We start from the raw sequence: 25213 nt of genomic DNA on the forward strand, positions 1-25213 counted from the left end.
AGGAAGTTATGCATACCCACGATAACAGTGTTGCATGTCCACTTCAACTCAATGGTGTCACTTTGGACAGAAACCTGAAAAGAACCTAGCAAATAATGTATTTGTGGATTTTTTAATGGATAATGTACAAAATGAATTAAATAGTGACAATTTTGTTAATATGTTAGATGTGTCCAACAGATTAGAATAGAAAAACCAAAAGAAATAGTTCGTTATTTTAGAAATGTGAACATGAAAGAAAAAAATGTCATTACCACTACAGATGGCTGCACATAAAGATCAAAAGAGTAGATATGAGTCATGATTAAAGATAACACTATAGTGTAAATTTATAAATGTTTGGAACTTTGTAACAGAAAGTTAACATAGAGTATACTACCAGATCTAATATTCAATGAAATGATCATCATAATAAATAACTATTAATTTGTGCTGGCAAAAGTAGTAATGTCAGAAGTATGAAGTTTCAGATATCACTGGTGTTATTGATGCTCAATTTCTTTTGGATGAATGCTCACGTTTATTTCCTAAAACCATTTGTATTTCTGATGAATTTATTGTAAGATATGCATTGATAACAACGCCATGTAGTTGGAAAGAGTTACCTGAAAAAGTTAAAAAGGAGACCTCGTGGTTAATTAAATATAATCATAAACTTAAATGGGACAATGGTTCATTAACTCTAGACAAACTCTAGGTTGGATAATAGAATCAACACGCAAATATCGAATATAGTCTGCCAAAGGAAAAGAAAAATCAAAACATTAACTGGATAATAGGCAGACCTGTTCTTGATTTAAATGATATTGGTTGCCCAAAACGTGAAAAAATACCTTGCAATTCTTGTAATTGTTATTGGAAACATAAACAAAGATTTTGTGCTAAGGAACAAGAGTCCACTGCATTTTCAGGTTATTTACATCAATTCCTTATTTCAGGCTTTATGTATGTGTCTGTGTTTTGCTGTTTTGTATATCTAGTAAACTAAAAAAATGAGTGAACCCAAAACCCTTTGGAATTTTTCTTTCTTCAGGAAAATATCAAGAGAGAGAAATCTTGTGAAATATTTCTAGGTAATTAGTAATTAGTAATATGTTCAAAGTTTCATTGTGAATATACTTGTAAATAATATTTCAGTCAAATAAATGTGTATTTGCAAAATGAAATGAACAATTAAGGTATCATTGATGTGTTCTCCCTATTTAAGAATATTTATTCAGCTTAGAATTTCTAACTGAGTGTTATTCACTCAGTTGTGTTAATGAGTGTTAATCCCCGCAAATCGTCTTTGTGTGTGTGTGTGTGTGTGTGTGTGTGTGTGTGTGTGTGTGTGTGTGTGTGTGTGTGTGTGTGTGTGTGTGTGTGTGTGTGTGTGTGTGTGTGTGTGTGTGTGTGTGTGTGTGTGTGTGTGTGTGTGTGACTCTAAACTAAAAATTCCTATAGTCAATAACAGTAACAAAATACCACACACTTATATCGGAAAATCGTGCTATCACCCATAGACAAATATTTCCCCACTCTTCCACAATCGAACCAAACACCCCAACACATGAGCAAATATCTGCGAAAATTCCATACTATAAACATCACTCGAATCAAAGACAAAGCGTGATACATACTCACTGATACATATGTCCCCCAGGGAAACTTCAAGCATTCCATACTCTATCTTATCTCTAACCATCACCCACAATACCATTCTCTAACCATCACCCACAATACCATACTCAAACCCAAACACACAATGTGATGTCACTGAAGATGGGTCCCCTGGGGGGGACCCATCTTCAGTAACATCACATTGTGTGTCTTTTTAATCACTGTGTGTCTTTTTAATTCAGACACAGGGAAATTCCTGTGAATTTCCTTGTGTTTAATCCAGGGAAATTCCAAACATTCCATTGTCTATCTTATCTCTAACTATCACCCGCAATGCCACACGCGAACAATTACCCAGAATACCATATGCAAACCAAAACACACTACGGTCAGTCAATGACAGATATGTCTCCCTAGCGAAATTCCAAACATTCCATACTCTATCTTATCTCTGACCATCACCCACAATTCCATACTAAAACCATTACCCATAAGTCATCACTGAAAACAAACAAAAACAAGACGCACACACACACACAAATATGCCACCCACGAAACACAGGATGTCACACCTCCTCACTACAATAACGTTCTTTTCCACTTTAATTCAATGACGTCACTGATCATAACAAACACCTATCTTATCTCTAACCATCATGCACACTTCCATACACGAACAAAAACAAACAACGTGACGTTAATGACACATGCTCCCCAAAGGGAAATTTCAAACATTCCACACTGATGACATCATGCACAGAATCACAATCAAAGACGTCAATGATCTTATCAGCCAATGACGTCACGATTCCTTATCTTATCTTGATATTGATCTTGTCAGAAGTGCCACCCATACCACTACCACGAACTCTAGAAAATATACCAACAAAGTTAATATACCATTAACACTAATATACACATCACAAATCACCAGCATCCAATGCCTACATGCAATCCATAAAACGTAATAACAACATAAATAGTGAAGGCTAATTTCACTCTCTTCATAACAACTACCCCAAGCTTCGAAGTAGGTGGAATTAAAAATGCCTCACTCTTCCGGTAAACCTCATAATCAAAGAACTGCAAATTATGTAACAAAACCGTCAGTACGGTGTATAATAATAATGAAGATACGGATAGTAAAAAAAAGTATGTGAATTTTTACCCAATGAAAAAAATATTGAAAAGAAATAATGTGCCTTAAACTGCATACAGTATAATGTAGAGAGCATCAAATGTAATATGCATTAATTGTAAATATGTAAATACACTGTACGATGAAAATAGAAAAATTGTTACTTTATATATAATATGTAAACATGCAAAAATGTCTGTAATAATCATTTGTAATAATCATATGTATGTAATTTATCTGAGACATTATTATTATTATTATTATTATTATTATCATCATCATCATCATCATCATCACCAAATTCCTGCCATGTACCCTCAAGGAGTGTACAGGATATGATAGTACTATATGACAAAAATTACATCATTACTACCTTCCTATCTACAATTTTCCTCCAAATCAGTCTGTTACTTGTCAAGACTCCAACATTTTCAGATCTTATATTTCTATCATCTAAGGCACTTTGTACCGCATCAATCCACCTATATATTGGTCTTCCTCAGGGTCATTTTGCTGCCAACCTGGCAGAGAACACTTGTTTTGCTAATCTTTCCTCGCCCATTCTGTTTAAGTGACCATACCGCCTGAGATTAGCTCTGCTAACGCATTCCTGGATGCTGACAATGTCAAGTTCTTTCCTAATATCCTCGTTTTTAATATGATATTGCAATTGATGCCATCTGTTCACGCCTATAATCTTTCTCAGGACTATCATATATGCGGTCTCTAGTCTTTGGTCAAGTGTTTTACTTCTGACCCAGCTCTCAGATCCATAAGTTAAAACTGGTTTGAACACTGTTTTGTATACAGCTAATTTAGTGTTCGGACTAATTTCTCTCTTATTCCATATGAATTTATTCAATTGACTTCCCACCATACCAGCTTTTCTGATTCTGTTGTCTATTTCTATATTTAATTTACCATCTTCAGTAAAAATCGTGCCTAAGTAACTGAAATGTTTTACTTGTTCCACAGGTTCTCCATTCACAACACAGTTGACATTTTCAATGATTCTGCCTATTTTCATTGTCTTTGTCTTTTTATTGCTGACCTTCATACCATATCTATTACAACAGTTATTGAATTTAGTTAGAGAATCTTGCAGACTTGTAGCAGATTTATTTAGAAATATAACATCATCTGCATAAAACAAAGAGCTGACATTAACATCTCCAATTTTGATACCATGTTTAATACCACCTTCCTTCATAATGTGATCCGTATAGATAATGAATAACAGAGGGGATAATGTACATCCTTGTCTCACACCAGATTTAACATTAAGCCATCTTCCTGTACTTCCTGCAATTCTAACTGCTGACTTACAACTCAAATAAAGACAGTATTGCTTGATATAATGCCCCATTGACACTGCAGTATATTATATAACTGCAGCATATTGAATAGCTTCTCTCTTGGCACCTTGTCATATGCCTTTTCCAAATCGACAAAACTTAAATACAGATCTTTGTTATATTCCCATGCTTTCTCAACTATTTGTCGTAAAGTGAAGAACTGATCCTGACAGCCTCTATTTGGCCTGAATCCAGCTTGTTCTTCACCAAGCTTTTCTTTCACAATTCTTCTCAACCGTTTATTCAAACATTCTGTGTAATCTTCATTATTAATATTAGAAGAACAGGTGTTGTAAATATTATTGCAAAAAAGTACGATTATAAAAATTTTAATTGAAATGAAATGTAGAAAATTAATCACATATGCAGTACTTAGTGCTGAATTTTGTAAAAAATACAAGCTCGAATGTCACTGAAGACGATTATTGTAATTGCGTAAATATTTCAGAAATCAATAAAAAGTATTATTATTATTATTATTATTAACTACATAACATAACATATAAGTACAATAACTACTAAGTACAATAAGTACAATAACTACTAAGTACAATAAGTACAATAACTACTAAGTACAATAAGTACAATAACTACTAAGTACAAGAAGTACATAACATATAAACTACATAACATATAAGTACAACAATCAGAACGGCAAAGCCACCCGAAACTTCTACGTACCTGACATGATAAACAAACTGCCGTTCGACAACAGAAACCTAGGAACATACAGAGAGCTGAAACAGGCACTATATAAATATTATAGCGAGAATGAAAATTAGAGCAATTCCTGTTTCTCTCTCCCCCACCGCACATACACACACACACAAACCTACGACAACCCCCCCTCTCAAAAAACTATCACTACAAGAACACAAAGAAACAAACACACCATGTCTAAATCCAACCCTATTTGCACAAAAAAAAAAAAAAGTTAAACTGTAATAGCAGTCAAAGTCTTTCAAGCATGTACCAACAAATAGTAAAATTAACACCTGGCTTCTGACCACTATAGGAACACAACCATGAAACCACCACCCTCTGTCATCTATTATCTTCCTCAGATAAGCTCTGCTAAGCTTCGAGGAAGAAAATTACTAACTTGCAAGTATCTGTTATACACACTTGTAATGCGTTATAAATATTATATACATATAATTACTACAGCAACTATGTATGCAATTCATCTGAGACATAAAAAAAAAAAAAAAAAAAAAAAAAAAAAATTCTGTAAAATCCTTATTGTAAATACTGTAAATATTACTATTGTATGTAACTTATACTGAGACATAATAAAATGTAAAAAAAAAAAAAATTATTATTATTATTATTGAATTGTGTGTGTATGTTGCATTACTGCATTGTATCGTGAACAGTGTGCACATTGGTGACAATCCATATTTAGCTAGTTTAAAAAAATGTATATTCATATTTATAAAATGTACTCTGCATTTTGTATATCGAATTTTCGTACTGTACAGAAAAGATAATATGTTTTTCATTGTGTGGGTGCAGATACTCTGTGTGATAGTAAACCTTATCATTTTCATTGTAAAAATAAATAAGTCGTTTATAAAAAAAAAAAAAAAAAAAAAAAAAAATTATTATTATTATTATTATTATTATTATTATTATTATTATTATTATTATATTCTAAATTCAAAAATTCTGTATAAACCTCATTGTAAATATTGTAAATATTATTATTGTATGTAATTTATACTGAGACATAATAAAATGTTTAAAAAAAAATTATTATTATTATTATTATTATTATTATTATTATTATTATTATTACTTTATTCACATAATTGATATACAATAAAAACAAAATATCCTTCAAACAGCAATTTGACTGGTGTTACAGAGAAATTCAGATTCTGCTGATAATTCTAAGAATAATCTGTCTGATAGCGTCCGAAAATATGGACTGTTAACGCCGGTTTTTGTAGATCATATGGGGTCACTTAATTAAAATTTTTTGCTTTGATATAATAGTTTGTAATACCTATTCTTGATCTGATAGAATTTGCTATTTTGCAGTTACTTTTCGTAATCGGATTTATTTCCTATTATTTTTAGAGGGCACTCTTGTGTAATTGCTTGAAGCATTTACACGCAGCTATTGTCGATATAACTTTTTAAACTAATTTCTTTTTCTTCCACACTCTGTCTCACTTGCAGCATACCACGTCCACCTATTCTCCTTGGTAGGTACAACCAGTCAATATCACGTCGTGGATGGAATGCATGATACAAAGTCATTTATTTTCTAGTGTTGCAGTCAAATTTGTGCAGGTCTAATTTTGTCTAATCTATTATGCCAGCTGTGTATCAGATCATTGATATAGCCCAAGAATTCATTGCCCTAATTGTGTTTATTCCATTTTGTTTTGTTTACAGACTAATTCTACCTCCTTTGGTGTATTCTGATGCTTGTTTAACTTTCGAGTGAAGAATATCACAGGCTTCTAATATTCCTGGTATATATATATATATATATATACCAGGAATATATATATATATATATATATATATATGGACTCTCTCTCTCTCTCTCTCTCTCTCTCTCTCTCTCTCTCTATATATATATATATATATATATATATATATATACGGACTCTATATATATATATGCATATGCATATATATATATGCATATGCATATGTATATATATATATATATATATATATATATATATATATATATATATATATATATATATATATAGATATAGATATATATATATATAGAACCAAATTCCAATTTGATGTCCTGAGTAATACAAATTGTGTTCAGTAAACAGTCGATTTTCCATATAACTTCAAGTTCTCCATATATAAGAGATGGAAAATTTTAATAGAACATTTAGGAATTTTATATCCAAGATTTATTTTCTTCAGAATCATAGACAAAATATATGAAAGAAATGTTGAAGGGCATTGCTGACAAGAAATCACCTTGGAAAATTTCAATTTTAATGCTAATATCTCCGAATCGATCATTATTGACTATGAAATGACTATGAAAAAAAAGACACGTCCATTTCTGGTTTCTGATATTTCATAGCAGAAACCAGAAATGGACGTGTCTTCTTTGCTAATTCCAAGTAATCCAGGAGTGTGGGAGGGAATCGAATGCTTTCTTATAGTCCATCCATGCCATATTTAAGTTAGTTTTTCGTCTTTTTGAATTTTGTTGAGAAACAGATAAATCTGATTATCTGATAAGTACTGGTATATGGATTTTGCTATGATTGCAGAGAAAAGCTTAAGCATAGTTGATAGGCATGTTATTCGACGCTATTTACTTGTGTCCGAAACCTTATCATTCGTGAAGACAAAAGTGCGCCCAGAAATCATCCAATCTTCTACTGAGCCTGACTGCAACAAATAATTAAATTGTTCTATCATTCGATAATGCAGAGTGGTTAGGTGCTTTAACTAAAATCCACGTAGTTCTTCTTTGCTATGTGGACTCCAGTTTTTTTTTAATATCTAACTTATGCACTGCCCATTTCTTTAGTGATAATGATATTTTGCATTTGTATTTGTTATATTTCTATTTCATATCATTTCATCTTTATTATGTTCAATGGGATTATCCCAGATTGACTTCTAAATTTTGAGTGTTTCTTGTTTTTCTGGAGAATGATTTTTTGCATTTGAATTTCTCTGGAGAATCTGAAAGAATTGACGTTGATTCCGTTGAATATTTTGAAGGTATTCGTTAATTCTTGCGTCCTATCTTTTAATTTTCTGTGCAGTCGCTATAATTCTTTGTTTTAACTCTTCGGAATTTCAGTAATTGTTTCGTTGGCCAAATTATGTGTTCATCCTTTTGTTTTGATGCTATTATTTTTCAACCGACCTTCTTTAAAACTCTTTAAGTTTCTCAGTACAGCTCTAAGTGAGTTGACCTTTCATTCCAACTGTATTTTCCATGGAGCAGATTGTTTCATCCTCGGCTTTTGCTCTTGTTGTTTGCCAAGCTTCACTGTAATAATATAGCCAGTGGTATATAGGAGCTGATTTGTTTCCTTTTACTTTTAGTTGTAATGGTTTTCATCACAGTATTTAGAGGAGCCGTTTTAGCTTAGATTGTTCTAAACCTTTTAAATGGTGGTAGTCTTATACGGTCATTTATGGAGTTCATAAGTTCCAACGTCCCTTACTTCATTTTACACTGCACTTCTGTCAAAACATTCTGAGGTATATCGTTAGCTTGATGCTTGCTGAATTGAATTCCAAAGTTAGGTATAGCTTCCTCCTGATGACTAGCTGTTACTGGAGTTGTTGGTTTATTACGAAACTCTTGCAGCTCAATTTCAGTAAATGTTTTGTAAATGCATTAGATAACTGCTGCTCTGACTGTGGTTTTGCTACCCTTATAAAGTTTGTCATCTTTCCCCCTTCTGCTCTTTGAAATGCTTATACAAATGGTTCTTATAACCACTCATCCTATGTTTCTTCAATAATAAAGTCCCTTCTTCTACAGTTATTCTCTATTTACCCTCCTGAGCTTTGGAATGCATTGTGATATTGCTTTTACTAAGTAGTTCTTGAGTAGCGCCCAAGCAGAATTGATATTCCTTCCATCCAATTCCTGATTGATTTCCAAGCTATTACCGAAGTTGTTTCCTGAGGTTTTCTTTATTACTAGCCTTACTGGCCACCCAACAAGTGATCACCACATGGTCTTTGGTTATTGTTACCAACTGGTGGAAGAATTGATCCCCCATTTAATAACATAATCTGTTGAGACTATCAAAACCACTGTCCTCGATCCTCAAGTACTCTCTGTTAAGTACTTCCTAGGGTAATTATATCTCAAAAGAATCTAACAATTCATAGTCTTTGTCCCCACATTCAGTCTCTTGATTCAGGTCTACATTACCGTGATTAAATTTCCCCATAATGATCACACTTTTCTTGCTAACCAAGCTAAATTGCCTATATATTTCATTCTCATTACCCTCCACGTTAGCAGGTCTATAAACACCCGACTAAATATTTCTTCATGTTCACCTCTACTTCACACCATGCTGCCTCAAAACTGCAGCCACAAATGAGTTGTGCCCAGCTAAGATGGATTCCCACTCTGGAAATCCATCTTAGATGGACATAACTCATTTGCTACCATCAACAGTACTACTCGCTTTCTTCCCTGTCTGTCTTCAAAGAATATCATATCCGTCCATCTCTATTCCTGTCAGAATGTCATCCTCAGCAAACAATGTCTTGTTCATGCCATCAATGTTTGGGAGAATGAACTCAATCAATACAATAATTTCGTTGAACAGCAATAATTTCTGGTTCTACATGTCCTATGAAAACGACTGCTCCAATACCCCTTTTAAATACTTTCTCCAGTCCCCTCCTATATATTACCACCCATTTTACAACTTTCCTCGCACCCAAACTCTACCCGCCATCCCAGGCAATCTCGATTTTTTCTTTTACTTACTTGCGCATTTAGTTCTAAATCCAGCATGAACCTGTTTCATACAGTGTGTCTACGAACACTCCGATTCTCTCCGTTTTTCCCGTTAGTTTTGAGCTTCCACCCTCTCATTTACTTCACTCATGATATTCAAATTAGAACCCTCCCTACCCTCCTTTCTTTCTCCTTCATATGACCTCGCACTAATTCGGATATATTCCTTACAATCATTACCTCTCCTTCCAACAACAATCTCTCTTTCTAGCGGACTCACACCAAAATCATTTAAATGCAGCCCATCTTATATAGTTCCATTCGTCCCTCATATTCATCTCACACATTCACAAATTCCACTCTTTTCTCCTCAGGAAATGCGCTAACATATCATTCGTAATATTTGCTCGCCGCCTTATTTCACCACTATCATACATTGGCAAGACACAAACCACTTTTCCTTCCGCAATGTTATCTGTTCCTCTCCATAATATCCTGCAAATATCCAATCTGCCATTTCCCTTGTTTTCATCCAAACTATTGTCCTTACAGCAACCACCAACATATTTGCTCTATTATTCCTCATGTCCAATGTTTCAATCACATTATACCGACAGAAGAACAAAACGTATGCACCTTGTCATTCACCACACCTTTAATAATGGAATCTCCAGAGAGATCCACCTCTCGACCCATTCGTTACATCTTTCACATGTGATCATCTTTTGTTCCACTCTTTTTAACACTTCCATGTATTTCTCTAATTCTTTTAATTTCATTTCGCATATACTCCATCTCTTGGCTCATCTTCGTGAACTCTATTTTCATGTCCTGATAAAATATATGGTAACACGAAGATTCATGTCTGATATTCTCATGTAATTTCATACAAGGTTTTTGGTTACTCTTGTTTGTGCAGAATTCGCAGCAGACTTACACTGATGTTGAAACAAGAATAACGAATTGACTCGTGAATCGACGTCCGATCACCATTCTTACCTTGCATTTAAAGTTACTGATCATTTTCTTAATGCCAGCTTGACGCAACAGCAACAGGCACTCTGGATGTATTCCAAAAATGCGGAATGAAGAAGTACCAACACTATTCTACTATCACAACTTGATGAGAAGTGCTGTCAAAGGCGGAACTACAGTTCCAGGTAATGTGACAGCATATTCAATATCTTGCATCATACTTTATACAATTTGACAAGAAGTAGATAATTCAGGTGATACAGAAGAAGGAACTATTTTTGGCTCTATGTCCCAGATTCTATGATATTTGGTTGAGTTTCGTTTAACTCAACAGTATTAAATAGGCATCGTGTTTGTAATTAAAAGTAGTAATTCATTATAAGTAGCTAATTGAGATGGTGCTTATTCATTTTTAAACTGATCAGATGAGCTTCTATCTTCATAATTTAACAACATGTTTTTTTCATAGTTAGCCAATAACAATTTGTAAAATACAAGTGGCTCCAATTACTAAATGAATTACCCCATTTTACAGATTTTGCTCATCATATTACTGACTTCTCTGACCATACTAAACACTTCATTTATCCTTCTGATTATACAAATTCTGAACAAATGATAATATAAACACGAGAACTAAAAAAAAAAAATACGACAATAACTATTATATCATTATTAAAATGTTATTTTAAAACATATAAACTTTTATTTTATATTTATAACATATATTTCACACTTGTTCATTACAAAAAGCGTCGCATTTGCTCTGAGGTAAATGCTATACATAATCAAAGCAAAAATATATAAAACATGGAAGACAGACTCTTCAGATCTTTTCCAACTGCCATTGTTAAACTCATTTTTAAAGATTTAGATGGTACCTTAACTGATATAGTAAATTTTAAGAAAATGCATTATCCCAATTTTGTTTATTGGTAATTGACGCATCAGCATATCTGATCGTCTGCTAGTGTCTACTCAAGAGAAAATGGCAGAAACTGAAGTCAACAGGCTTTCGTTTTTTTTTACTTATTAAATATAAGTTTCGAAATTACTTTCTAATTATAAATTTTCTTTCATGCACTTATACGCATGAAGCTACTTTGTAGTTATAACAAAGAACATTGAAATGTTCATTTGGCATTTAAACTTAGTAAAACAATTCTTCCTTGAAAAAGATTTTTATTGTTGTTGTTATTATCTAACATATGCAGGATAATAATAAGATGTAAAACTTATCGCGAAGAAACATTCCACCAATCATGACATCACTCTACCCATATACTGCGCAACCCACTATCCACGCAATATCATCTACCTACCATTAATACAGTACATAATCTACCTTCACGCACTACGCAATCTACTGCTAATAATGGTACTGTGGAACCTCGGTTTTTCGAACTTAATTCGTTCCCGAATTGTTCGAAAACTGAAATCATTTTCCTATGAGAATTAATGTAAAATGGATTAATCCGTTCTCATACCCCCAGATGATTGTTTATTTAAACCTTTACAACAGTACTTCATGCATAAGATCGTATACAAACATAATTAAAATGCATAAAATCTTACATAAAAAGAATAAAGACAATAAATAGATAAAATATAGACGAAAATTGATCGCCTCTTTATTTTTGAGTATTGTACACATCGTTAATTTCGCCATACAGAAATGCATAGCAAGATCCAAGACACGAAAACTCCATTTTCATGTTTGGATATGATTTTTTTTTTCATCTCTATCATGGTTCTAACAATTTTTCTTTTCGCTTTGCTGCTATCACTATACTTCTGTGGCCCCACGGTGGCTTAATTAATAATAATTTATGAAAAACAAAAAAGAAAAGAGAATCAGATACCAGCTTAATTCGAGCAGGTGTCTGTACTGAACGAAGGCTGTCGCGTAACTGACGCTTTCGCAACTTACAGCTCAGCACGCGGTTGCTATTTGCCTATTCGGGAACCGAAATGCTTTCGGAAACCGGGGCGTGTTTTTTGTTCGGAAAATATGTTCGGGAACCGAATTGTTCGAGAACAGAGGCGTTCGACAACCGAGGTTCCACTGTATTTGTGTCTGTAAATTTCTTGCGTTTATAACTAAAAAGTAATTACAATTTGGTAGTTAATAAACATACCATTGAATAAGACGTTTCGAAAAGATAGCAAGCTGAAGTCAGAAATCATTGGCCTAAGTTGTGTGTTTATTGTTAACTACTTAGTTGAAAGATAAAAATTCCTCGAAGTCTCAATGTCATTAACTAGTTCTTTGGTTAACCCCCCGTTAACGTACCAATTAAAAATCAAAAAGCAGTCGTTTTTCTGCCAAATTTTCGGGCGAGTTTTGGGCGCGAGTGATTTGCTGGATAAAATTCATTATTATTTGAAAAATAATGATGAATTTGTGCAAACGCAAACGGAATAGCTGATACAGGCTGTTGGCAACTTTTCTCGGCTGAAAGGAAATAGGCACAAGATTGTCTAGCGTCTATATTCTGTTGTATTTATATGTGAAATCAAAATTCAAAATCAATTTTGGTGCCATAAACAAAAGATCTGTCAAGACGTCTTTGTATGTTATGGAGTTAAGACTACCATCGAGTCCCATGGCATATTTTCAATTTTTTTTTCTTCTCATAGATTGTTAAAAATTCAAATACCTTGAGAAACATATTCTTAAAATTATACATTCCAAAAAAAAAAGAGTTCCGAATAATGTTCTCAGGAATGCATTATTTAATCGAAGCAATATTATATAAAACTACAAATATGGGATAATCAGAATCGCTTTTCAACTGGTCTCATTAACAATCATTTAAAACGAATGAGATAGATATGAACTGAATTTCGCATATATAATAGTTCTTCAGTTGAATATTTTAATGCCTGGCAAACATAAGAAACTAACTGCAAATTTTATTAATAAGAAGAAATTATCGTATGCATTTATATCTCGAAAAGGAACTAGCAATAATTTCCTAGCCCTAAATTTTTCACTTTGGATTCTGAATGTTGAGGACATTCCCAACAGGGAAACTTTTTTCACGTTTACAACAATACAAACTAAACGACCACACAACCAATAGAATTGATACCATTCTGTTCAATGCTATGTAGAGGTCTCACAGCACGATATTCCGGTAAAGTGACGTATGGAAAGAGAAAATTGTTAATACCTCAAAAAAACTCACGCAATTAACAAGCATAATGTAGTAACCTTATAGACGAAATCGTAACCGTTTGTAAACCAAAAATGCATTATATGCATAAGTTTGTTATGAATAATAATGTGACTTCTAAACATAATTATGCTAATGACAAGGGTGTTATTTCTAGTCCTATTGTGGTCATTAATTTGTGCTATATCAGATTTTTCATATTTTATGCAGCATAAAAAAAACAGTTTTCACTCGAATATGAGAAAATTCCAGGAGCCTAACTAATTCTCTAACTGTACCTGAAGGTCTCTTCTAAATATTTTTAGTACTCTAGGACGAGATTTACCGTGGACATTTTATATATATATATATATATATATATATATATATATATATATATATATATATATATATATATATATATATATATATATATATATATATATATTAGGATAACCAAGTAATTTTATAAGCTTGGTTATTTTTACACCTAATCCCAAGTAAGCAAACAGTTATGTTTGCGCCTGAAACGTAGTTCAAGTCTAAAGATGGTATAACACCAGGGCAACAGTGATCAGAGCTTTACCCACCTTTACAATGAGTTGCCCTGGTGTTGTACCATTTTTAAACTTCAACTACGTTTCAGGCGCAAACTTAATTGGGATTAGGAGTAAAAATAACCAAGCTTATAAAATTATTTGGTTATCCTAATATACAATATCCCCAATTTAAAAATTCACTTTCATATATATATATATATATATATATATATATATATATCGTTCATATTTACTCGGTGGATAATATTATAAAAAATTAGTTTGAATGACTATATACAGAGAATGAAAACGAATAAGGTTTAACGTTAAAATACTACTAGTTTCGTTGAATAAATCAACTTCTTCGGGTATCAGATGCAAAGAATTATATAAAAAATAACAGAGACATGATAAAATTATTTCATCAGATCTAGTATAAAAGACAATAGTACATTTTAAAACAGGAATGCGTGCTGGAGTTCCAATTGAAGTTGACTACGTGCGTGAGTTGTCACTAGTGCGCCAATACTGGACAGTGGCAATGTGTGCGTCAGAAAGATTGTAGCTAAGGCTGTTGTTAATATGGGATGAATCGAGGGATATTTCTCTGGATTCGATAATCTTTCTTACTAGTTCATCATAACACACGTGGATATTAGAAGTTTACGGCCTGTCTACGAGGTGTTGGCGGCCTTCATCCGAGTTAACAGAGAAGAGAACGTGGCTAGAGAGAGCGCTGGCGCCCTGGTCCTATCAGAGGATATGTGTCTTTGGTGTTCTTCCATACGTAAAAGGATGTATTTAGCTGTCTGGCCATAATATGGTTTGCCACATTTGATATATACACACACACACACACTATATATATATATATATATATATATATATATATATATATATATATATATATATATAACGGTTATATTTCTGACTTCAAATATATATTGATATTGATGGATTTTTAATATCTTCATTTTATTTGCTGCTTAATATTTAAACTATTAATGTATCTGAAATACCTTACAGGAGGATATCTTACCAGCATCCATTCAAATCAAGAATTAAAACTTTTGGGAATGGTTATGGAAGATTTTTTCTTTATTAAGGTCTGGATTGGTCTGAAACGGAATTCGTATGGTATGTATGTTACAATTTGTCATTTACACATTAGTTAATTTTACATATCCACACCCAAACACACTTTCAAACGAACTACAGAGAAAATACCCCTTCAGGTTTGTTTGTAGGAAACAGTTTACGTAAAAAGTAGAATTAGGTTGATATAATTCTGGAACAGAATATTTCGAATAAATATCAGTTTATGGAATGTTATCGCTCAGTGTGACATATTGTTTAATTAATTAATTATTGTTATTCTTTAATTACCAAATACAAGACAATCTCTCTCTCTCTCTATGTTAGGTAGGATAAAGTATGCGAATAATTAGTCCAGCTGACCAATTAATCAACAAATAAAGCCGTTATGCTAGAGTGTTGCTCAACCTCAGTAACTTAAAACATAATCCGTAAAGATCAAATATATGAAGCACAAAAGGGGTCTATTTCGCACATTACTGTAGGAGTTTAGTGCTGAAATTCATATAATAACTTTATTCATTTCCTGCAACAAAATGTTTCGTAAAATCACGCAGTTATAATCAGGCTAAAGTTATAGAAAAGAAACCGAAGTGCTTCTAAATATTATAATATAAAACAAATTACGAGAATATTAGTTTGAAGTCAGTAATCATTAAGTAATGACAAATCACTAAGACAAAATATGAAATCCTGTTTTATTCATATTGCATAAATATACATTTTTGATTATATTATTATTATTATTAAATCCCACTTTTTTTAGATAAATTTGTTTGGGATGATGGCAGTGAACTTGATTTTACCAGTTGGGAAGAGAATGAACCCAACAGTGTGGAGGAGCGCTGTGTTGAGATGAATGCTCGAACTTTAAATTGGAGCGATACTGACTGTAACGACAAACGAGGCTATATTTGCAAGGTTAAGAAAGGTAGTGCATGAAAATTATGTCTTCTTTCTCCATTCAAATATTTTGAATTTGAAATATCAATTCGACTTTAGGAATCGTATTATTTAAATAGTTGATCTACTTTATTTATACTAAATTAGCATTGATTGTGATCACCTTTTTCCAGAGTAGAAACGGCTGTTAGTCTACTGCTGTATATAGACACACTTGTAGTAGTGTGCTCTAACATAAATATAGTTATGTCTATGAGTTTGTTAAAAAAAATTATTTAATTCATTGTTGTAGTAGAAAGTAATGATATTACGGGGTGTGATAAACGCATTATTTTCGGGGTGTGAGAGAGTCAGTACCCCATCCTAGGTATGACCATTTTTCTTGCTGAAATATTATTATTATTACGTAACACCTCCAGGGAATCCAAAGACTCATCGAGAGAAGGCACCTACTCTACAACTCTCCGTCTCCACTACTCAATCCATCAGCTACTACTAATTTCACCATCTACTCCAACGCCATATACCGCCGACCACCGCCACTAGTATTTTCACAGAAAAGCACAAGCATCCATGCCCACGGCGGGATTCGAACCCGTAGCCTTTTGGTTGGAGTGTGGATACACTAATCACTCGACCAACGAGGGCAGCAATATAGAGAGATAAATAGTCAAACAAGAGTAATCATCATCTCGCTAGGAAACTGCAAAAATTCGTTACAAGTGCATAATCGTGTAGAGAAAAAACGTAAATCCTAACGGGTTACGCAACTATTAACGTTGCCCCACTCATCGAAGGAATGTAGCATGCGCAAACCAGAGAAATGATCTGCATGACTGAAATATAGAACGTATGATCATTGAGTACTCTCGCTTCAACGAATAGCATCGTCGAAAGAGGCTATTGTGGGAATTCCTAGTGTGCATTCATACTCTAGTAGGAATCTTGAGGCAAAAAGACGTGCAGAAAAACCGGCTTTCGATTCAGCAATAGAACGGCTAACTGCATGAAACGCATATAATGACTCAATGGATCAGCATATTTTTAACCAGGCAGGATAGTGGATGTATGTTTTGTTGATCACAAATAGAAACTCTTCTGGTTTTATGACCAATGTATGGCTCGTATGACATTTCGGAAACTATCAGCATGTCATTTTCCATATAGCACCTCCCTGCTAATGGAGAAATATATAAGGCATGAATTTCCGGTTTCACACAGCAGTTCAGTCAAATAACCTATGAGAAGTTATGGAACATGGTGTGAGAGGTAATTAAAGTGTCCTTTCTTCTGCCACTGTAATATGTTTTGAAGCCAATAGCTACGGATTCGTACCAAATGTTATTGGACATCTAGTGCAATAACGTTTGGTAGGATTCCGTAGCTGTGTGCCTCCGGCACAAAGCTACGAAAAGACATCACCGCTCGATTATAAGTACTTCTTCTCCTCTGCTGAACCTTATTGTTGGCGGAATAGCAATATGCTGCTTTACTAGGGAATAATGATTACAGAACATAATGGTTCCCCGTTGCCTTCCCTGACCTACAGTAAGTATTTATGTCGGTAAAGGTTTCTGTTCAAGAACATTTTGTTTGTTATGTGGGATGAAAAACACGACTTTCTGGGAGAAAAGCCCCTCCAATTCCTCGATCTGTATCAACAACCTATGCAAGTTCCTCCGGTCATGGACAGGAATCGACTCCATGTTAGATGATAAGCAGATGGTGAATAATTGAATGTTATGCTATCCTGATTAATTAATTTTTTGTAAACTTTGGTGTTTTTTTTGTATTACAATGTGTGTTGTTCTTCCGTTTTCCGCCAATTAATGTATTCATCACCAATAAAACGTAATCCCAATGCAGATGATCTTATACATATTTTTCTTTGAAATGTTTGTGAAAACGGTTTAACAGACGCATTAGCACTAATTAATCAACATATTTAGTTCTTAGTTCTGAGTTCTAAACATCGTTATTGCTATTAGGCGTATTTCTTCTACACAAAAAAATCTCACTTTCGAATGGATTCCCATTTAATTAAGCAAATACTGTAAGCAAACTTAGGGCAAGATGTAAAATACACAATAAATCACTTGCATTTTATTAAAATTCAGTAATTTTAGAAAGAAAAAGAAAAGAGTTCCATTAAATTAAATTTTGGATTTATTTTTACTCCAGCTTAACAACCATCTAAAAGTGTTACGAATTTTACTATGAATATTTTAAATTAACTTTTCTTGAAATTAAATTATTCGCACTGAAAAAGGGAAGGGAACATTTAAAAAAATGATTAGTATTACATTTCCTGACAAGAATGTTTGTACATGAATTCGTAGCTAAATAATAAATAATAATCTAAATTAAGTGAATATTAAATCCATCATTATTTCAAAGCCGAATACAGAAATTATAAAAGTTTCGTGCGGAGATTGACCAGAGAGTTAGAGGGAATACACTGTCGCCATACTACGAGTTACCCTTGTTGAACCTAACAGGAAAGCACGACCGCTAAAAGCGTCGGTATATTGCCTTCTATTGGTCCATTATAAGGTTTCACTAGTCTGACAGCTGTTTCAAGCTCATTGGGTTTCGTCAGAGAATAATGTTTAAGTAAAGTCTCACTCTAAAATTTAGGCGATCCCTCTGACCACTCCTTACGAGTGACCAAGAGATCGTCCAATTCAGCGTTGGTTCCACTCAATGACAAGTTCACCCCACCACTGAGCAGACCCGCTCATATTCCAGGGAAAAGCACCCATCCACATGGCCCCACACGGACCTCGCCGGAAAGCACCCTCCCCGGAGAATCAAAATGGCTCAAGGCAAACACCGAAATCCGAACTCCTTCAGCGGAAGTCGAACTAGACAGAAAGAGAGCAAAACCTAGAGACCTCGAGAGCAAAAAACTCTCTGTGCTAAGGAACTCGAATAAACACCTCTCCAACACTTAGACTTTCTTAGCACAGAGATTTTTTTGCTCTCGAGGTCTCTAGGTTTCTACGTGATCTCTAACGAAAATCAATATGCTTGAAACAGTTGTCTGACTAGTGAAACCATTGTGATGAACCAATAGAAGGCAATATACGGACGCTTTTAGCGGTCGTGCTTTCCTATTAGGTTCGGAGTGGGTAACTCGTAGAATGGCGACGGTATATTCCCGCTGGCTCTCTGGTCAATCTCAGCACGAAACTTTTATAGTTTCTGTATTCGGCTTTGAAATGATTCTGGATTTAATATCCACTTAATTTAGATAATTTTCCGTCGCCGAAGTGAAGCCTTTTAGCTCTTTATTTTAGTAAATAAATAATAAGGTTTTAACTCGTATACGTATTAATATTTATACCAGCTGTATTTTCCCGATATTTTTCGCTGTTTATATGGGTAGCAGCATCTTCACGAGGTTGCTTAATATAAAAAAAAATTGACAAAAAAAAAGAATGTTTCCCAACAGCCGCTAATATCTCTAAAGTGAACATACTGGAATGATAGTATAATAATGTGTATCATTAGGCGTGTTAGGGGCAGTCTTTGTTGTGTAATTTTGAATGGTGATTGTTTTCATATGCGAGATTTTTAATGTTACCAGTATTAATTAATTAATTCCAGGAGTCATGAAGGATCATTCCTTGGTTTCTATTTAATATGTCTCTTGAGCGAATGACTGAACGCGGACGATTCCTTCAACAACCAGTCGAAGTAATTCCTTTCCAAATACGGTATGGTTGATGCTTGCTGGTTTATCATGTGTTCTTTGAGGAAATGTCCTTAACTTGTCCGGTTTTAATTCACCTTGTTTTCAAACTATTGTCCCACTAGAGACTGTTCTGGAATAGCAGTCGGACCTAAAGTTTCAGTTTAATCCTTAACTTGGTCCGGATCACGGTAGAGTTAAGGTGGAAAGATTAGCGTTCTAATGATGTTTTTTGTGATGTGAGGGACTTTTATGTAAGCTTCTCAACTTACGCATTATTATACGGTTTACTATGGAGGTGTTAGGAGTTTCCCAAATTCGGTTTTCACCATTTGCATCATTTTTCACGCTCGTCAGAAAGACGTTTGTGATTATAAGAAATAATGCATCGACTTCGTAGCTGTTGTTCATCAGACCGTGATTTCAAACACCTAACCAACTAACTTCGAATGTTTTCTGGCGACTAACCTAAGCGCGACTACTAGATAGTTGCACATTCCCTCATAAGTACAGATCTTTCAATAAATTTACCTGTCGGTGGTTAAGGTTACAAACGTGCAAAAAGAAACATTTATTTGGCAGTTTGTCTGAATACCGTGAAGAAATAAATTTATTTTGTTGCTATTCTTGTAAGCAGTATGTTTAGTAGAAACCTTTATTTCTTCCACAGGGAAAATATTGTTATGGCGCGAAGTTGTTTCATATTTGTTATAAGTTCATTAGTTACTGGCATTTGAACAACGATGACAGATGATCATAATGTCAATCACGATAACGGTATCTCATTTATGTAACATTTGTATAAGAGGTCCTTCTTTCTGCCATCATTGTATTTGCTACTCATAAGAGAAAAGATACACAAGAACGATTTAGATAACGTCCCTTTTCCTCTCTGAATTTGCATTCTGGGAATCAAGTCCATGTGATATCAACTAAGGCAGGGTTGTCCAACCTTAGGTAATCTGAAGGACTTCTTAAAAAAAAAAAAAGAATTATCCGAGGGACGCATTCAGATTAATTGCTACTCTTGTAAGAAATGTGCAATTGAACTGTCAAAACAATTTAATGAGGCGAAATCAGCTGAGAAGTTAGAAACAGTGGCATTATCTCAACAGACTTTCGCAAGACGCGTACAGCCCATGGATCAATATGTATAAAAAAGCTGTGTGATTTAATAGCAAAATGTGAGTATTTTTCATTCTATGTGGATGAAAGTACTGATCAAGCAGATATAAGTCAACTTTCAATTTTTGTTCGAATTATTCAAGAGGAATTTACTATTAATGAAGACCTACTCAGGCTTATATGTTTATATGGGATTAATAAAGGTACTGATATTTTAAATCAGTTCAAAACTCTGTTATGAACTATGGAGAATTACATAAATGTTCCTGCATCGTACCAGATGAGGCCAAAGCTATGACGGAGACAGGAAACGTTCTGTGGACTATTGAAACAAAATAATTTTAAGTGCCCTAGAGTTCACCAAGAAGCAATCTGTGGAAAATATCTACGTCCAGTCAATGCTATGGAAGTTGCTGAAAAAATAACTAATATACGAGAAGTTAATAGATCTTTTACTCATTGTATTTGGATGCTGCATATGGCAGTTTTCTCCTTCATTCTGATATTCGCTGGTTGAATGCCGAAAAATGTCTGGAAAGCGTTTTTGCGGTTGAAATTCCCATATTTCTTAAAAATGATATAGTCTTACACAACAGAACTTGAAAATCATATGCAAAATCCCACATTTTTATTAGATCTTGCATTAATTGTAGATATGACCAACGACTTGAATGATTTGAACTTAAAACTGTAAAGTAATAACAGAATATTGCCAACTTATATGGTGATTCGAATGGCTTTAAAATAAATTGAACGTTTTTAAATCAGTATTGGCTAATAACATTTTCACTTTTTTTTTCCGAATAGCGAATAACATTTTGAAGAAATGAAGAATTTTGAGTAAATATGATTTTCAGCTCATGTAAAATATATTGAAATGATCATTGAGGATTTTGAGAATCGATTTCGTGATTTTAAGGAAATTAAAGAAGATATTTAAATTTTTACTCAGTCCTTGACTGTAAGCATTGAAAATGTAAGATCTGCCCTTCAACTGGAATTGTGCCATTTGCAATCAGACCCTTTTTATGCTAACACAGAAGTGAAAAATAAGAATCTTTTTAAAGTACTACCAATACAAAGGTACTCGAAATCAAGGAACTTTGGACTCAAGATGTGCTGAATGCTCGTGAGCATATATGTTTGCTAAAACACTTTTCTAACGATTAAATTCATTAAATCAAAGAACAGATGTTCATTGACAGATAATTCTCTTGCACATTTACTGCGATTGGCAACTACAATCATCGAAATTGATATAGGCACTTTAGTAAACGAATCTCAACTACCGCTTACCTCTCGCAAATGAATAAATAATTATTTTTTCTTGTCTACTGTTTCAATAAAAACTTTTATAAGCATCATGACTTTTCTTTCTCATGAAATTTTCGAAATGATTGCTAAACGTAACTAACGGTAGGACTCTCTAAGTAATTTAATATGTGTACTTTATTTATTATTCTAGATACGGCTATCGGATAAATCTTCTTTTTTTTAATGAGGTCTTCGGATTACTTAAGGTTGGACAATCCTGGTGTAGATGGAGAGTTGTAGAGTAGGCGCGCTCCCTCGTTGAGTCTTTGGACTCCTTGGAGGTTTCACGTAATAATAATACTATTATTATTGCCTGGATGGAGATAATTAGCCGCCTCTCTTAGTGAAACTGTTGTGCTGTAGGTAGTTTTCGGTATTGAGACCACATATTAATATAAAGAGTTTATTAAAAGTAAACAGTTAAAAAACCGACAAGTTTCGGATGTAATAGTATATTAAAGGGATATATATTACCCCTGATGATATAAATCTTACGAAGAACGAAAGTTGTCGGGTTTTTAATTGTTTATTTTTGAGAAACTCTTTATATTAATATGTGGTCTCAATACCGAAAAATATCTATATAACTGCTTAACCACAGAAACCAATGTCTACAAACTATTGTGCTATTTGGTCTTCTGTGCAGAAGAGAGAAATTGTATATCATAAAAAGTGTATATTGTGTGTCGAAGATAGCAATATATATGAGTCTATGAGAAAAACCTGAGATGTACATTTTCTGAATGGAGATAGTTTGCACGTTAAGCCTGCTATTTCTCTAGAATAACGGATTAATTTGGTATTAACGGTGCAGTCTAAGTAGATATGCCGGATTGTTCCTCCTCGGCAACAGAACAGACTTTTATCCAAAAGTTCCTAGTTGAATTTCTGTAATATACTTAAAAGAATGTGGCACAATGCCATAATCTCTTTAAAGAGATTATGGCATTGTGGCATTCTTCACTCAACAATAACGTCGTGTTTGCAGACTCTCGTGCATATGGTAGGTGCCCATTAAATAGTATTTGGTGGTTTCTCACGGGATTGCACAATGAAGTGCTTTGGTTGGACTGTTGTATTAGAGTGCTGTAGATTTTGTTTATGTTGCAGGGTTTAGTTTCTCTTATGCATTGGTGTTTTTTAATAAAAAAAAAAAATAGGTACCGAATCTTCTGCATGCAGGAGGACTGAGCACTTCATCCATTATGCTATCAGGAATAGAAGCTTGAAAAGTAGATTTCGCAGTGTTTATATGCTCAGCCTGATTCACATATTGTACATTTGCGAGTGATTAATGATTTTGAAAGCGCCAGGTGAGGCTCGGAGAAAGAATGTCACCCACGAGCCTTTTCGCCAGCTCCATGGAGGAAATAAAAGCTCTTTCTTCCTTACCATCGTTTTGTGGAAAATGGGTGCAATAAGGATTTCCGGAAGGGATGCTGCCTTCACTGTGGGCTGGAGGTTTAGCTTTCTTCAATCTTCGAAGGGCATCTTTGTAGAAATTTGTTAGATTCCCACTAAACGTGCGGTCTTGTCATTCTTAAGGTTGTTGGGAAAGATAGACCATAGTGGCAGAATTGAAAACATATTAGGGTGTGCGTTAATGTTTCATATCCAGTTGTAGGGTTTTAAGGAGAAAACGAGTGCGGAACGTTGTTATCCTGTTAATGAAGGTCAGGTATTGTCATCCTTCTTTAAGAGAAGTACTTAGCTTGGAGTATGAAAGCCAGTTTGTTTGGTTCCATATGAATCGATCGATGGTTGACTATGTTTGTTTGATAAATTGCCCTGATGAAATGAGAATCTTTAGTGTATGAAAAAGGACAATAGAAGCTATTTGGTTAACAATTATTGCTCTCCCTCTTGTGGAGGAAGAGGCTCGTTGTGCTTCCCCCTTTCCTAGTACTTGTTCGAAACGTTTACTAGATGTTTCCCAGTTCTTATATACGTAGGCTGGCATGTTTCCTAAGTAAATCCCCGGGTATTTCTTTCTCTCTGCGGACCAGTGACCTGACATAGGAGAATCGGTTGGTTTAACTATTTTCCACACCACAGCTCTGTGGTTTTTGTGCATATAATTTGGCTACTGAGGCGGCTTACTATTCTTGTTAATGTGCTTTGTTATAGCCACAAAGAGTAGGCTATAACTGTAACATCATCGGTATACGCTGACAGGGTTATGGCTTGGTAAGAGAGTCTATTAGAGGATGCACTAAGCAACCTATTTACTATACACAAACACGGCTCTATGGTAATTTTGAAAAGAGCACCTGACATTAGTGCCCTATCTAACACCTCTGCTCTGTAGTATACATATGGTGAGCGTCTTACTTTTTATGTAAAAGTGTTCTTTAGTATATAAGATCATAATGACTTGAATGATACCTGAACCAAAAAAACAACATTTTCAGTAGAAAGAATTCTCATGATCTGGTGGTGATTACAAGAACCATGGTTTTACTGTTGTTCTTAGCTATGCTTATCAGATCCCTTGTGAGGTGTAGGTTTTCGTAGATTAGACGTTCCTCGAATATAATAGCTCTAGTTACTATGTATTACTCGTATTTCGTGCAGGCGCAGGTTTAATTTAGTTGGTAATGGCTTTTTATACTCTTTTGCAGTTTATAATGGAGATGGGTAGTCAGTTTTCCAATTTTGTTGCGTCTCATTTCTTTGGGATAAGCTGAATGACAGATGCTGTCATATTGGTTGGGAATCCATTGGTATGGGCTTCGATATATATTCTGTAGAGGACAGGTCCAAGCTGTTCCCAGATATACTGGTAATATTACGCGGTGCGCCTGTCTGTGCCAAGATATTTATCTTTTGGTAAAGAGGTGCAGGTAGTTATCAAATCTATTTTTGCATTATTATGGATGGA

At 34.1% G+C, this 25213-nt stretch overlaps 1 protein-coding gene across 4 annotated transcripts in view; it reads left to right on the forward strand.

Moving 5' to 3' along the window:
- The window catches only part of LOC150110338 (macrophage mannose receptor 1-like), an 80885-nt gene that overhangs the window by 46185 nt on the left and 9487 nt on the right, over positions 1-25213 (forward strand). For all 4 annotated transcript variants that reach the window (XM_090398985.1, XM_090398969.1, XM_090398978.1 and 1 more), the window contains exons 9-10: positions 15228-15338; positions 16063-16227. In XM_090398985.1, coding sequence (XP_090255111.1) covers positions 15228-15338; positions 16063-16227 — 276 coding nt within the window. The remainder of the gene's footprint in view (positions 1-15227; positions 15339-16062; positions 16228-25213) is intronic.

The sequence above is a fragment of the Typopeltis vanoorti genome, chromosome 1 (genome assembly GCF_054136105.1).
Source record: "Typopeltis vanoorti isolate ZY-2024b chromosome 1, IOZ_Tvanoo_1.0, whole genome shotgun sequence".
In the NCBI taxonomy this organism is placed as follows: domain Eukaryota; kingdom Metazoa; phylum Arthropoda; class Arachnida; order Uropygi; family Thelyphonidae; genus Typopeltis; species Typopeltis vanoorti.